General features: G+C 32.5%; 1 protein-coding gene across 1 annotated transcript; it reads right to left on the bottom strand.

Annotated features, from left to right (window-relative positions):
* Positions 1-606: 606 nt before the first annotated feature.
* Positions 607-14798, bottom strand: LOC124455838. Its single transcript, XM_047006457.1, has 16 exons — positions 14733-14798; positions 14336-14406; positions 10746-11010; positions 9984-10262; positions 7707-8069; positions 7230-7508; positions 5984-6262; positions 4705-5001; positions 3737-3994; positions 3087-3224; positions 2479-2793; positions 1962-2252; positions 1818-1893; positions 1272-1551; positions 1129-1192; positions 607-770 (listed from the first exon to the last, which is right to left on the bottom strand). The coding sequence occupies exons 3-16, from the start codon at positions 10978-10980 to the stop codon at positions 685-687; spliced, it is 3240 nt and encodes a 1079-aa protein (XP_046862413.1). The 5' UTR covers positions 10981-11010; positions 14336-14406; positions 14733-14798; the 3' UTR covers positions 607-684.
* Positions 14799-16303: the final 1505 nt, after the last annotated feature.

Genomic DNA, 16303 nt, shown 5'->3' with positions numbered 1-16303 from the left:
ATCTCTAGTCTACAGCCAAACATAATGCTCCTAGCACTCTAGCAATCAAATTATCAGAAAATTCAATTAACTCGATAACTTTGGATGAGTTTAAAATGAACATTATAATGGGGATAATAAGGAAAACAGGAAAGGACAAGAACAGCAACATTATACTAACATAGTTGGTAACAAAGTAAACTCCATCCACTAAAACTCCTGTTTCTTACGTCAGGTAAATTAATGAGATGACAGTGTGTACATATTCATATATATTCCATTGACTCCAAAATTATGAATGAATGAAAATCCCGTTCCCCCCAACTTATTTAAATAAATTACTGAGCATGCTACGCCACTGTTTGTTTGTAATTTAACTTTATTTCTTATTTAATGTACTTAGATAAAAAGTATTACAACTATTATCCTATTTCAAATATTGACTACATCCTTAGCCTAAAAATTTGATGTTATGTTCCAAATTGTTTTCAAATACTCTTCAGAATCATTCACTCTCGTTCACTCTTATAGTTAAAAGGAAATAAAATTCTATGCTTAATCATATTCTTCTATAGTACGTTAAATTTCAGAAAACGTCTAATAATTTCATGAAAAATTCAACTTCCCCATTTTTGAGAACTTTTAGTAGCCGTCAAATAACTACAATACGCAGTTCACTGCACTGTAGCAGAGTTTGAATTGATCCTAACAAAAGAATGACCAATATGACAAAATAATGAGCAAAATTGCAGCTACAACTGCACCAGCAATGGCTCCAATTTTTCCACCGTCTACAAGATAAAATTGAATGACAAATCATAACATTACCAACAAATATTGTCTTTCAGCGATCATTTTGTAAAGCTGAGGGTGTAACCGCTCACACCTCATGTATTCATCCCTTTTAACTACTCATGATTTATTTATGGTATAAATTAGGTTTGGAACGCAATGAAATTAGAGAAGAGGTACACAAAATCACTAAGGCAGTTATTTGTAGGAATTAAATCGGTTGTATCATAAAACAAAATCTATATTCATCTTTAAAAATTTTCAGGCATTTTACTATACTGAAATTTGCAAAGATCTTGAATCATTGCACTTTAGACATCGATAAACTTCCTTATGCTATTGAAAGCAAACACAAACCTGAAGACTTGTGCTTTTGGGCAGTTGCTGCCACTGGACTCCAGTCAGTGGAATAATAATCACCCTGAAACGAAGTGAACATTTATATTTGAATAAAAATTGCAGCAATCAATGCTGATGAAAACGTAAATAAATGGTCGCACCTGATCATTTATGAAAACGCGCTGAAATATTTTGTAGCTAGTGCCAGGCTTTAGCGGGCCATTATAATAATTTTCACCATTGGAACGCCGTGTTGTGTTGTCACCATCACCAAGTGTAAAATCAGGCTTAAAGTCTCTGAGAGAAACTACAGCAGCAATATACGGCATTGGTTGTGTGGAAGATATGGCCTTAGAATAAGTCACTAAGTCTGTGTTTTTAAAGTTAGAAGGCAGTCGACTCTCTTCTGTGACATTTTTCATCGCGACTACATAGAAATATCTGCAAATTTAAGGCAAAACATTTTTTAAAATACATGCATAACTTCTGCTTTTATTAATGGTTAAAATATATGTTATGCATGCATCCGAAATGCCAAAGAAAAGCGACGAGTCATCAAAGCTTTCCCCAGAGAGATATTTAAACTACCTCAATCCCACATGAAACCAAGTGTCCTATACTTAGCCATGAATCCGAAAAACTCAAAAAATACTTTTAAGTTCCTTTAAGTTTTTACAATAATTTGCTCTAGTAAAATACATAGTTACCGATATTCCACATTTGGATTTTGCAACAAATAAGTCAACGTATTTCCAATCTGCTTGGTGGACAGTTCAGGTGCCACTAAATAAATAAACTTGAATAAATTTATCATCTTAAACAAACCTGTGCATAAACCATAGACAACTTACATCCATTTGTAAATACCCATGTAACATTGCTGTAACATCCAGATCCCACTATTGTAGAAGCTAAAACACGAACATAATATTTTGTCCCTGGTTTCACATTATTTATGTCCAAACGCTGTTCCTCGATCATATACTTCATTGAACAGGTTTCATTCTCCAAATGTGTAATACAAACAGTGTAATTGACTATCTTTCCATTTGTTTTCTTCTTGTCTGGAGGCTCCCACGTAACTGATAACGATGAACTGCTTAAGGCGACAATTTGAACATTTAAAGGTGGACCTTCGGGAACTAAACAAAAATAAAAACATTTGTTTTAAAGATTTATATAAAATATTAAATACACTTTAGAAAGAAGTGTACACTGTCATTGTTAAATATAATACAGTATAAAAAAAACATGATTGAAGTAAATGTCGACCAGAAAAGATTTGAGCTTTCAAAAGTCGTCTATGGCAATAACACCATCAATGCAACAACAGCCGATATGTATACACAAAAACTGATATGAACTCACCATCTTCAGCAGTTCTAAAAGTAGCTGTAGTTGATCTACCAAAGCCTTCAGAATTGCCAGCGGTTACATTAACTTTATACGTTGCGTAAGGAACAAGATTCGTAATGTTGTACGGTTTTTTGTCAGTTACCTCCAGAGTTTTATCAAAAACAATCATAGTATCCTTCAGCAAAATCAATAGATATCTTGTAAGAGGATTCGAGATATTTGTACCAAGTTTTACACCAGTTTTTTTGGGATGTTTCCATGATATCTCGAGGTACGTCGATGCAGATTTGGTTGCAATGAGATCTGTTGGTTTGTCTGGGAGTAAGTCTGCACGATAAAAGAAAAATCTACAAATTGAACCATTTGTAGCCCCTAAGTGAAATAAGTGTTCTGCTTTTTCTCCAATAACACGTGTTAAACTTAACTGCATGTTGAAAAGGCTTGTTTCAATAAGTTTATTTCAACAGAGAAAGAAACTAACACTTCAGCCTTCATGGAAAATTGTTCTGTTTTGTCAACTAACTCATGTTTAATTAATACTCAGAGAAAAAAACTTTATATATTGAAAAATTAAGTGCTTACAGTGCAAAGTAAACCTGGTATATTTTTCTACCTCTTACCTCCACCACAAATTTCAATTCGTAAACACGGTGCACCAACAAATTTCAATGGAAAGATTCGCAAAGCTTTGGATTTAAGGCCACCAGAAAACTTTTCTATAGCCGCATCATTGTAACCATTTTGTTTCCTAGATAAATCTGGAATAAAACAAAAAATTGATTTTCGTGTATTTGCAGAGCAAGGTTAGAGAAAAGAAAGGTTTGTTTAACGCTGTCCAGAGGAGAGTAGTTTATGCATTGTCTATGTATCTCTTCAAATCATGCACATAGCTACAATTTAAACTTTATAATCAAATGCAAGAGTCCTTCGTAGTGCAGGAGTAACCAAGACAATCAACACAGTGACGTAGCTAGCCCACAAATTTGGTCGTGCTATATGTAAATTTCTCAGAGCTCACTAACTGTAAAACAATAGATCTCTAAAGAAATGAATAATGATAATGATCTGAAATTTACATAGAACCAGCAATTTTGCGTGCCGGCTACACCACTGAATCAACATCTGCACACAAGTTTGTATATAAATAGCAATTTAAAAGTTTACTTAGTTTATAACTTCATTCCTTTTTAAATTTCCTTTAAATTTATAATATACAAATTCGATAAGTCTACTGTTACCTTCTGGGATTTTTCAGATTTCCAGTTCACACCATCAATGTTTGTCTGCAAGTGATATTTAGTTACAAAGCTTGAACTTGAACTGTCTCCAAAGATAGTGATAACGTTAACTGTATAAAGACTCGGAAAATTCAGTTGAAGATAATGACTGCCATTAGCAGCAGGAGCACACCATGAACTACCACTGGATATTCTTGCTTTAGCAGCACTACGACTCTTTGGGAAGGCAGTAAACCAAGAATCTGGGAATTTTTCTGCGTTTTTTAATAGAGGATTATCACAAACATGACCTTAAATAGAAAAGGATTTGGTTGAAATGCATTATAACATTAGAACTGGTTTGATTTGATAGAGAGCAATGGTGCACTCTCATATTGTTCTCCATTCACGTAAAATTGGAAAAATTAAAACTGTTTTCTTAAGAAAGAAAAAGAGCACAAGATATATTGGAGGAATACGACTGATTTTGCATGCTTTTATTAAATAAGGTTAAATTCCAGTTGGAATCAAGCCAGCTATGACAAGAAACCGTAAGTATCTTGTCAAATAACAACAATACCGTAGCGATTTAAATTCCATTAAAGAGTGAACGTCAATCGTATTGCAGAGGAATGACAATTGGACATTTTTTGAAGCACGAAATGAAGTAGCAAGAGTAAAATTAATTTAATCCTCAGTATTCGCAGCAATCCTGTTTTAATTATTTATTATTTAAGAGTAGCGATCGTTTATATTTTGTGATGCTATATTTCTTTTGTTATGTAAAAGAAGAATTGTGAAATTCTCCAAGTCAGCGAAAAATACAGTGACACTACGATGTCAGATGTAAGTCTTGATGATAGAGGTAAGTCATGATGCTTAACAATAGACAGATGTAAGTTGAGAACACAAAAGTAACACATTCATTCCTTAAATTCTTCGCTAAAAATCTTTTCTAACGTCATTTAAATGTGTCCTGCAATACGTTAATACATTCAAAAAATTGAATGAGAATGCTTACATGCAACGTACGAGTATTGAGAGCAATCATTATTTTGAGTGATAGCACATTGAGATAAATCGTTCACTCGAGCATCACATTTGACAATTCCAGGTATAAACGATTGATGCATCAAAGATGATAGTGACATTGAGCCTCCCCCAGATGCTGCGGTAGGATAACCAAGTTGTTTACAAATAATCGTCTTTATTTTGTGCAAAAGACCTTTGTTGCAAATGGTGAAGTTTCTATACTTGGTAATAACATTCACGACACCTTCGTTCGGAAGATTCGACTTAGACAGGCGTACATCCATAACTACACAAATCAAAATTATTTTTCCTTTAATTGTGATTATGGCGCATATCTTAAAGTGAAATCTGTGTTTTAGAAGTGGTTTTATGAACATAAATATGACAAATCTCGTCCATGAATAAAATATATACACGGAGTTTGAATATCAGAAGAACACAGAAGGTGACATTAACTTAAAAAATTTTAGTTTGAAAGCACTTAACCAGAAATGTTTTCCACATTCTGATGGACACAGTATCTTATAGATTTACACTTAAAGTTGGTAAGCACTGTTTTGATTTTAATCTTTAAGTTGACAATGAACTACAGGCAAATAAGTTGAACTGAGAACTTTTCTCTTGTGTTGTAAACACGAATCACAACAAAATGTGTCTAAGTGATTATGTGAATCATTAATGAAACCAGAACAAATACCGTTTTTTATAGGTGAGCGCTGCGTTTAGCTTCCCAATTCATAGGAATTGTAATGAATCTATCTTTGTATATATATACAGTATATGTAAAAATTCTGTAGTGTGAAGTCATGAAAATATGAATACAAATGCAATTGTAAATGTCACTTTTGGCCTACATAGAATGGCCAAAAGATTTTAAAAAAGAAATAGATTTGATAAATCAAATTGACTGGAAGAAGATATGTTTCCATGAACAAAGTTTGCATTAACAAACTAAAAACACAAAATTCACCAAACCATTAAACTTATGAAAAATATTTAGGACACAAGTTTAAATGTCACATTATAAAAAGACACTAAATGATACAATACGAGATAAAACTGCATAAAAAAACCACGCCTGGTGAAGACACCTGATGAAAATTCAAATTTGTGTCGACTTTTCTAAATTGATAACGTACATAGTATAAAAATGAGCACCATACCATTGCGCATTAAGGTCGAAATTTGTCCCGAAGCTCTTTAATAAGAAGCAAAATATAATCTGCCCATATAATACTTACGATTGCAAATTTTTCTGTATGGCATACTTGTGTAGTTACATTGATATTCAAAGTAAAGATATTTCTCCAAACCAGGACAAATATTCGAAGGAAAATGATTATCATCAACAGTTATATTACATTCCCTTTCACCATCACAGTAATTTTTAAGGTCACAGGTTACATCGACACTACAACTGTAGTGATAACTGTAGCCACAAATGCTTCCTTTTCGCAATCCACGATATTCTGCAACTTTTATCACCATATATTGATTATTGGAACAACTAACGTCGGATATATTTTTTCCATCACATGTTACTGAGCCTATTAAAGACACACAAAAAATGGCGCATATCTTAAAGTGAAATCTGTGTTTTTAGAAGTGGTTTTATGAACATAAATATGACAAATCTCGTCCATGAATAAAATATATACACGGAGTTTGAATATCAGAAGAACACAGAAGGTGACATTAACTTAAAAAAAATTTTAGTTTGAAAGCACTTAACCAGAAATGTTTTCCACATTCTGATGGACACAGTATCTTATAGATTTACACTTAAAGTTGGTAAGCACTGTTTTGATTTTAACTTTTAAGTTGACAATGAACTACAGGCAAATAGGTTGAACTGAGAACTTTTCTCTTGTGTTGTAAACACGAATCACAACAAAATGTGTCTAAGTGATTATGTGAATCATTAATGAAACCAGAACAAATACCGTTTTTTATAGGTGAGCGCTGCGTTTAGCTTCCCAATTCATAGGAATTGTAATGAATCTATCTTTGTATATATATACAGTATATGTAAAAATTCTGTAGTGTGAAATCATGAAAATATGAATACAAATGCAATTGTAAATGTTACTTTTAGCCTACATAGAATGGCCAAAAGATTTTAAAAAAGAAATAGATTTGAAAAATAAAATTGACTGGAAGAAGATATGTTTCCATGAACAAAGTTTGCATTAACAAACTAAAAACACAAAATTCACCAAACCATTAAACTTATGAAAAATATTTAGGACACAAGTTTAAATGTCACATTATAAAAAGACACTAAATTATACAATACGAGATAAAACTGCATAAACAAACCACGCCTGGTGAAGACACCCGACGAAAATTCAAATTTGTGTCAATTTTTCTAAATTGATAACGTACATAGTATAAAAATGAGCACCATACCATTGCCCATTAAGGTCGAAATTTGTCCCGAAGCTCTTTAATAAGAAGTAAAATATAATCTGCCCATATAATACTTACGATTGCAAATTTTTTTGTATGCCATACTTTTGTAGTTACATTGATATTCAAAGTAAATATATTTCTCCAAACCAGGACAAATATTCGAAGGAAAATGATTATCATCAACAGTTATATTACATTCCCTTTCACCATCACAGTAATTTTTAAGGTCACAGGTTACATCGACACTACAACTGTAGTGATAACTGTAGCCACAAATGCTTCCTTTTCGCAATCCACGATATTCTGCAACTTTTATCACCATATATTGATTATTAGAACAACTAACGTCCGATATATTTTTTCCATCACATGTTACTGAGCCTATTAAAGACACACAAAAAATAAGTAAATTCATATCTATACAAGCTTATTTGTGAATTCCTGTAAAATAAAAGTTGATTTGATAAAAATGTGATGGCAGTGACTTCACTGGCGTCATTCCTATATCTGCGGCCTTGCAGTGGCTTTTAATTAGAGTTTAAGTATAAATACGCTAACTGGTTGAATATTCTCACTTGCCAAAATTGAATCGCTGATCTTCTTCATTTTTACAACTGGTCAGTCTAAGGTGGAGAAAACCTTCTGTAGTTACTATGCATTTATTATAGCGTGAATAGAATAGACCACCCCAATTTGTTTGGGTTATGGCATTGATGGCTCCGCATTCTCCATTAAAATTTCCATCAGATAATTCCACATAAATTCCGTATCTTTCTCTCACAAGACACCTTGTTGTATTCAACCTATTGATGGAGCCAGATTGTAAAAATTTAAAATAAGCTGACTCCTCAAAATAATTCATTGTATTCAGCATGTTAAAGGGTAAATTATCCCCAACACACTTTCCTGACTGAACATGTTTGATGAAAAATCCATTCGTATCTGAAAAAGGACAATGATACATGATAAAATTGATTGAAAATACCACACTCTACAAAATATATATATAAAAATAATATGACTTTATGAAAAATAATTTAGGATACTGAATTCTATCAATATAGGAAAAAACACTCCAAAAAAAGTCATCTTGAAATTCAACCTTTCTAAAAAATTAAATAAACCAATTGCTGTTGAGAGTCATTTTATAAATAATGGCGTATGCAGATTTAAGGCATCCAGCATGGAGCATTGAGCTAAAATACATGGAACGCTACCTGTAATACAAAACCCTAATAATTTTTAAAGCCGTCATTTTACCCCAGACACGCAAGACTTTACCCCAGACACGAGTGTGTAGTCAATCAATTTTACTCCGCGAGAGGAACTCGAAACACTAAACGCGCGTGTCTTGGGTAAAATCTCGCGTGTAGCGTAAAATATGGTTCAATTATATGCTTGATGTAGCGTTCCATGTATTTTAGTTCAATGGCATGGAGACTGAAAATTTTACAAACAAGTTGAAAAGTGTAAAAATCAATTAATAAAAATTTCACGGCGCACGGTCTGTTACGATGGAAAAGGAGAGTTATGGTTTGTTTACGCAATTGAAATATTTGAAATATTTTAAGATTGTTTGCTGAACCTGATTTTTCATCTGTATAAACTCCCATGACTTTCGTTTTGATGAAAAGGAAGTTTATCTAAGCACTTATACAAATTTGTGCCCAGAAAAAGTTGATGATTTAGGTTAGTATTATTCAAACTTGAAGACAAGGAATATATAATTCAATGTAAAACTGAATTGTGAACTCTGTAAGCTGTACACTCTTTTGGTGGAGTTCATTTAAGTTGTGCTGTGAAATAGTGCTCTTGATAATAAGAATACCAGAGTTGCACAATTTAAAATTCCAAACAATTTAAATAAATATCATGCCAGGGCTTATACAAAATCGTGAGGCTTTTTTACGGGTTTATAAAGGTTTATACATGCAGAGGAGAGATGCATACAAATATGTACAGGGATATTATACAGAGGGTTAATATACAACGAAATTTATTTCTACTGAAGTGATATAAGAACATTCTCCCGTTAAAATATTTAACAATTTTGGATTAAGTTGAGCATGATATAAAAGAATATTCAGACCGAGGTCAATTGGATATCTACCGAAGCAAATCTGAGGGGATAGCGCTGACTGCAGTCTGATTGAAAAATTTTGCGGTTCGCTTTCGTCTATTTCCTGTAAATACGCGATGAAAACTCTCTGGACAAACAGTTTAACACTTTCGGTGTTTTTCGTCTATATTCCCGATAATTTGAGCAGAGTAAAACACTTGAAAGTCTCGATGAAGATTCTACCAAAATATTTCTTGTATATACAGTTGTCTCATAAAGAAAATTCGTCACCTACAGGTAATTTTCAATGTTTTTCTAGGTGATAGTGTATTGACAATTATTTGAAGGCTTTTGGACAATCACAATCGAGATTGCATCACCGTTGTATTATAATAATAAAGCTTAACTAGCACAGATCAATATATGAACATCTTAACCCTAACCCTCACACCCATTAACAAACAACCAAAATCTTCCAACGTGATCGTTAATGAATAAAATCAATAAACCCGAAAATAACCAAGACACGCTCTTGAATTGAGCTTTTACTCTTTCACAGATCTACATTTAATATATGTATGACGAATTAAACATGCTTGGCTGTTCCGGGGTGTATTCAATTAGTTTTGAAACTGCAAAGAAATTCACTTAAGAGTATACGTACATGATGAATTGAATATAGGTTAAAGTGTCGTATGGATTTGAGCGAAGTTGAATATGAAGCATTATAATCACATTGGTTTACTATAAATTAAACTGACACAGGAGAAACTAAAATGAGCTGCCCTTGCATGTACCTCGTTTTACGTTCACGTTGGTGACAACATAACAAATGTGATTTTTTCCACCGTATAAAACATACTTGTAAACGATTTTGTGTTGTCTGATTCCAAAGCTAACAGAAGATGTAAGATGTAACTTCTTTATTTTTTCATTTATGTACTTATGTGAACATGTGAAGTTTTGTAATTCTTTCCATTTTTCGGATATTGCTCTTCGTAAAAGACGACTATCACCATTATGGACGTGTAAGAAAACAGTAAAGTTTAAAATAATCGGGCTGCATCCACATGTCCCTAACAAAAAATTAAGTTATCTTTAACTGGTTGTCCAGAGAAAAAGAACAAGTAGAAAGTGACACTCATTTGGCCACAAAATGTTACAAACTATTCACATTGAATCGAAAGTCCTCCTTAAACCCAAATAGACAATAACTATACAGACTTTATCATATAACAAGCATATATTACTATTTTTGACTCTACTGTCATATTACTTTGCTTTTGTAACTAGACAGAGGAACAATGAACGAGATATTATGCTGCGTCAATGCTCTGAAGCTAGTGTATCCAAATCAGTTGAGTACTTTAACATGTACCTTACGGGTTCAAACTATTTACTTTAGGTACCTTACTTTATTGCACTTTCTAAGAACACGGTTTCAATTACATATTTAAATTAAACAGTACCTCAGTAATATAAGTGTTGTGATTGTTTGCCAAGTACATTTGCAGTTGATGTTTTGTACTTACTGTAAACTGAACTGTTGTTTACTTTACCTTCGAGTGGACATATTTCACTATACATTTTAAATCGCTCCAAAAGATATTTCTTCTCCTCAACACAACAACGTGTACGAGTATTGTTGCATTTCGAATCGATTTCAATTTTGTCCTCCACAAATTTCTTCCATTCTTCCTCACAAAACTCAAGTTCTTCATTCCAACCCATTTTCATTGTGAACCCTTGACCAAATAACAGCCACAATAACCACCATATCATTAAACTCATCATTGCATAGATCCAAGGATATACAGTAAAGCTCTAAATTATAATTGATTGTTGGATGTATGTACGTTATCACAGAAGACTTTAAATTTATATTTAGATCGACAATGACTACGTCACAATTACATCTGTGATGCAAGCAGATCACGATCAAAACGTATTTTTGAGCAATATATGAGCATTATCTAAAAAAGTCATTTCAGCAAAATTGTGTAGCGAGAAAAACTGTTCAGAAATAGATCGAGTTAGTCTCATATGGCTGCATGATGGCTCTCTTATTGGTAGCCACTGTAGCTACTATATAGGTACGTGGTTATAAGTTTTTTAAAATAATGAAACTTGGTTAACTTTAAATTTATGCTTTATTCTTCTTACTCGGTTCAGTCTAAATTTCAACTTCTTGTGTTTCAAGAGATTTATTGAACGATGAAAAATGCTTTTTAGTGGATAGCGCCAAGGAAGTGAAGAAAGCGAGATCAAATTAAAATCAAGCAAATCATTTATTTTAGATACAATAGATTAAAAACCCAAGACGATGTTAAAATTCTTTATCTGAATATGAAAATAACAATTGTGCATGCAGAGCTTCCCATTAGCTATTTCATTTCAATTTCCTGTTATGTCATGATACATGTAAAAAACCTATGAAATCATAAAATACTTTACAATTTCTTGTAACGCAGCCTCTATAGCTGTATAGTTATACCCGTATTGTCTCTAATGCTATACCCGTATTGGATTTTCATTCGAATTTTTAATTCATCGAATTCAACACATTAGCAGGTATAAAACAGCTAAATTGCTCAGTTGACAAATTCAAAAGTTACAGTTGAAAATTAACTAAATAAATTAAAAATTTCAAAAGATAATGACCAAAAATAATGTTGAAAGGGTGTTAGATATTTACATTACATGCACCGCGGAGCTTTTTCTATTGAGGAGGAAGAGCTTACGAAATAAACGAACGTCGATATTAAGGGCAGCTAAGTAGTTTTGGGTTTCAGCGTTATCTTGAGATTGCTCAAATTCTTTTATAAAATTTACAGAAATATCACAGAAAATCGTAGAAATGTTGTGCAACTTTTACATTTTTCAAGCTTATTCCTTTGTTTGCAGTTATTTGTGGAGTACTTGATGACAATGAATACTCCATAAGAATTGAAAATCTTAAGGGATTTCTTTTAATTTTTCGCAGGTTCCGCTAAAGAACAAAATTTTTACAAAACAGTGGAATAGGATTTGCTTTTGAGGTAGTTGAGAGATTTGAGCAAAAATATGATAGTATATAAATATATGAATCAAAACATTAATGTGATAACCTGTCCCAAATCCTACATCTAGCGTGGAGGTATTGTGGTAAATGAAAAATCTCTCCATTTACTATAAGAATCAAATCATTTGGGGGCGTAAGTTGTGTGGTGTTTGTATTAACACTTATTTGCCAAACTCAGTCGAAGAAAAATTTGCAGTATTAAATAATATAAATAAGATAAGGAAACTTCCGTTTTACTATCAACTACATCACATCTTACCTTTGTTTTTATTAATTGAAAACGGACACAATAAGGCGACTGCAGATATACACCTTAAACAAACAGAGAAAAATTAAGATACATACAAGTCAGACGAACAACAGAGTTGTGGCTTTCGCAACGTTTTACTTGCAACTGCTGGCCAAGGCTGTTTCCTCAAATGTACAGTGCCATATTGAGTATATACAAACACTCATGCCATCTGCCCCAGTTATTCAACATTTTATAGAATTTGTTTTGCGTCAAATCCTATCCTTTACGAATCAACAATAATACTTTAATGTTTGGAAATTTGGATGTTGTTGTTGGTTGACAAAGTAATGTTATAGAAGGTAGAGTTTTTGATATTTTAAAGAATTACCTCTGTCTATAGCTACGAAGCAACGAAGCACAAATAATGCATCTAATGTGGGCAAACACGGCAAAGCAGGTTAATGACTTCAAGTGCTCAATGACGAAAAATTATATTGTTACAATATAAAACGTATTTTAAGTTTTTGACTATCAACTTTACCAACAGTAAATTCAATTTTGCTGACAGTCATTAGCAAAATTTTAGGCCCTAAATACAACAAATTGTGTCGGACCGAACTATACAGTAAAATTTACATCGTAATACCAGCTGTAACTTTATTGCCTACAGGTGTTTGTTTAAACAATAGACACAATACGACAGCAGCGAAAATACAGTGAGAAATGACAAGAAAAACATCGCTTCAAGAATAATGACTTATGAATGAAAAATGGTTTAAGTGATTGGGTTCAGCGGTAAAGAATTAAGAACAACAATTTAACATTTCAATATTAATTTTAATTTGGTAAAAAACAAACTTCTAGTTGATGCATTGGACAGCCACTCTGTTGGATATTATCAAAGTCTACTACAACAAGCAAGGATCATTTCAATTTAGGCAATTTTCACAATTTTCTTCGTAACTTAGCTATGTTAATTAGCTGTAAAGTGTTGTTGTTAAGCCTACGTTTTGATGTCAACAGGTGGAAGGAAAAGCATGTAGAAACACATAAATTTTGAAATACCAAATTAAAATTAGTTGTATAATAAGTCCCTTATTAAGCAATCGCGAATTCTTTAAAGAGAAATATCGGATCATTTAATTCTTTATGTGCAGACCTCGCAGGCTCGAAGAGCGAATAAACAAGTTAATAAAAGGTTTATTATAAAGTATTATTTAAACTGAAACGAAGCCTTTATTTACTTTTTGTCCTCGCTGTTTTGTAAAAGTTGGCATTCTCTCCTGTTTTCTTTTTGTTTTCAAATTTTTTGCTGTTTGTTTTTTGAAATTTGTCTAGATTTGTTTGTAAAATTACCTGTTATGAACCGCTGGTTTGAACTGTTATAGATCTGAGAGACTGTATATGATCATTGTCAACATTAAGTCATTAACAACATTTAACTATGTAATAACATGGTGGCCTCTTGCTATCACAGGGACGTTTACTGACATATTTCCTCATCAAAGTATTCATTAGGACGTTTAGACTTAATATTCCTCGTCAGTACAATCAATAGGTACGTTTAGACTAAATACCCTCATCAACAATGAAACAATACGCCTATTCCTGGATTGCATACAATTTCCACGGAATTATGAAAAAAATTGACTCAATTCTGATCTATGAAAACGTTTAATAGTTGATGTCTTTAGCCTTTGAAACCACAATACTTCGAGGGAAGGCCGGCATCATGTAAGCTGCTAAACTCTGTCAAAGGAAAAAATTGCTCTATATTAAATGCTAACAAAGCAACGAGGATAAACAAACATTCGTTTTACCATCAACTGTAGCCAACGTAATTTATTACATCTTACCTTTTGTTCTTTTATTGTCTTTACGTCTTTGTTTGAAAAACGCACACAAAAAGGCAACTGCAGAAATACGCCTTAAACAAACAGAGAAAGTGAATATTCGTACAAGTATGGTAAACAATAGAATTGTGGTTTTCGCAAAGTTTTACTTGTAAGTGCTGGCCTAAGCTGTTTCCTCCAGTGTGGAGTAGCGTGTATTGAGAATATATAAACATGTACTTATGCCGACTGCCACAATTATTTAACATTTTATTGAATTTTGTTTTGCCTCAAATCCTACCCTTTAGGAATCGACAATAATGCTTTAAATGTGTTATAAAATTTGGAAACAAAGAAAAATTAAGATAAATACAATGGTTGACGAAGCAATGTTATAGAAGATAAGTTTTTGATATTTTACCTCTGTTTAGACAAAGCGCCGAAGCAAAATTAATGCATCTAAACTGGGTGAACACTGCAAAACAGGTTAATGACTTCAAGTGCTAAATGACAAAAAATGATATTGTTCCCATTGCGTATTTTAAGTTCTTAAATATTAACTTTGTTAACACTAAATTTAATTTTTACTAACATTCATTGGTAAAAAATTGTAACCGCAAATACACCAAGTTATGTCGAACCGAACTATACAATAAAATTTACAACATGAAACCAGCTTTTTTTTATTGCTTACAAGTGTCTGTTCACAAGAGGACAGCAGCACAAATACAAAGAGAAATGGCAAAAAAATAATGCATCAAAGAATAATGACTTATGAATGAAAAATGGTTTAAGTGATTGGGTTCAGCGGTAAAGAATTAAGAACAACAATTTAACATTTCAATATTAATTTTAATTTGGTAAAAAACAAACTTCTAGTTGATGCATTGGACAGCCACTCTGTTGGATATTATCAAAGTCTACTACAACAAGCAAGGATCATTTCAATTTAGGCAATTTTCACAATTTTCTTCGTAACTTAGCTATGTTAATTAGCTGTAAAGTGTTGTTGTTAAGCCTACGTTTTGATGTGAACAGGTGGAAGGAAAAGCATGTAGAAACACATAAATTTTGAAATACCAAATTAAAATTAGTTGTATAATAAGTCCCTTATTAAGCAATCGCGAATTCTTTAAAGAGAAATATCGGATCATTTAATTCTTTATGTGCAGACCTCGCAGGCTCGAAGAGCGAATAAACAAGTTAATAAAAGGTTTATTATAAAGTATTATTTAAACTGAAACGAAGCCTTTCTTTACTTTTTGTCCTCGCTGTTTTGTAAAAGTTGGCATTCTCTCCTGTTTTCTTTTTGTTTTCAAATTTTTGCTGTTTGTTTTCGAAATTTGTTTAGATTTGTTTGTAAAATTACCTGTTATGAACCGCTGGTTTGAATTGTTATAGATCTGAGAGACTGTATATGGTCATTGTCAACATTAGGTCATTAACAGCATTTAACTAAGTAATAACATGGTGGCCTCTTGCTATCACAGGGACGTTCACTGACGTATTTTCTCATCAAAATATTCATTAGGGACGTTTAGAGTAAATATTCCTCATCAATATAAAACAATTCTGAAGTGAACAGGTGCACAGAAACACGTAGAAAAACATAAAATAAAACTAAACATCCGCCGCATTATAGGGCCGTATTTAACAAATCGGAAGGTTCGGTAGCTTTGCATGCTTAATAGGATGTTATGAGAAATAATCATATTTACATAAGGTGTTAGAATACAAAATGAGACGGTGTCAAATAGATTATATAAATTACGAAGTTAGGAAGCAAAATATAGTGAAATTAAAAGAGTTGAATAGAACTGCCTTGGACAGATGTTAAGCCATAGTAAAGGAAACATACCAAAGGTCCACTTTGCTGAGAAACTTTCTGCTGTACATATAATTAGATAACAGACTGCCGTTAGCCAGCTCAGCACTCCTATTACTCAAAAAAAGTCAATTTACTAGCTTCCAATATAGTAATCATACGCGCAA

This window comes from Xenia sp. Carnegie-2017, unplaced genomic scaffold, assembly GCF_021976095.1.
Source record: "Xenia sp. Carnegie-2017 unplaced genomic scaffold, XeniaSp_v1 HiC_scaffold_4, whole genome shotgun sequence".
Taxonomy (NCBI): domain Eukaryota; kingdom Metazoa; phylum Cnidaria; class Anthozoa; order Malacalcyonacea; family Xeniidae; genus Xenia; species Xenia sp. Carnegie-2017.
This window is presented reverse-complemented; position numbering and strand designations above follow the sequence as displayed.

What these genes read in the sequence shown, in the direction of transcription:
- LOC124455838 (XM_047006457.1), bottom strand. Translation starts at nt 10,980, where the DNA reads ATGATGAGTTTAATGATATGGTGGTTATTGTGGCTGTTATTTGGTCAA. An exon ending in TTTTAGAACTGCTGAAGATG is followed by an intron (nt 2,253 to 2,478) that starts GTGAGTTCATAT and finishes ATTTTTGTTTAG; the next exon opens with TTCCCGAAGGTCCACCTTTA. An exon ending in AATCCAAATGTGGAATATCG is followed by an intron (nt 1,552 to 1,817) that starts GTAACTATGTAT and finishes TTAAATTTGCAG; the next exon opens with ATATTTCTATGTAGTCGCGA.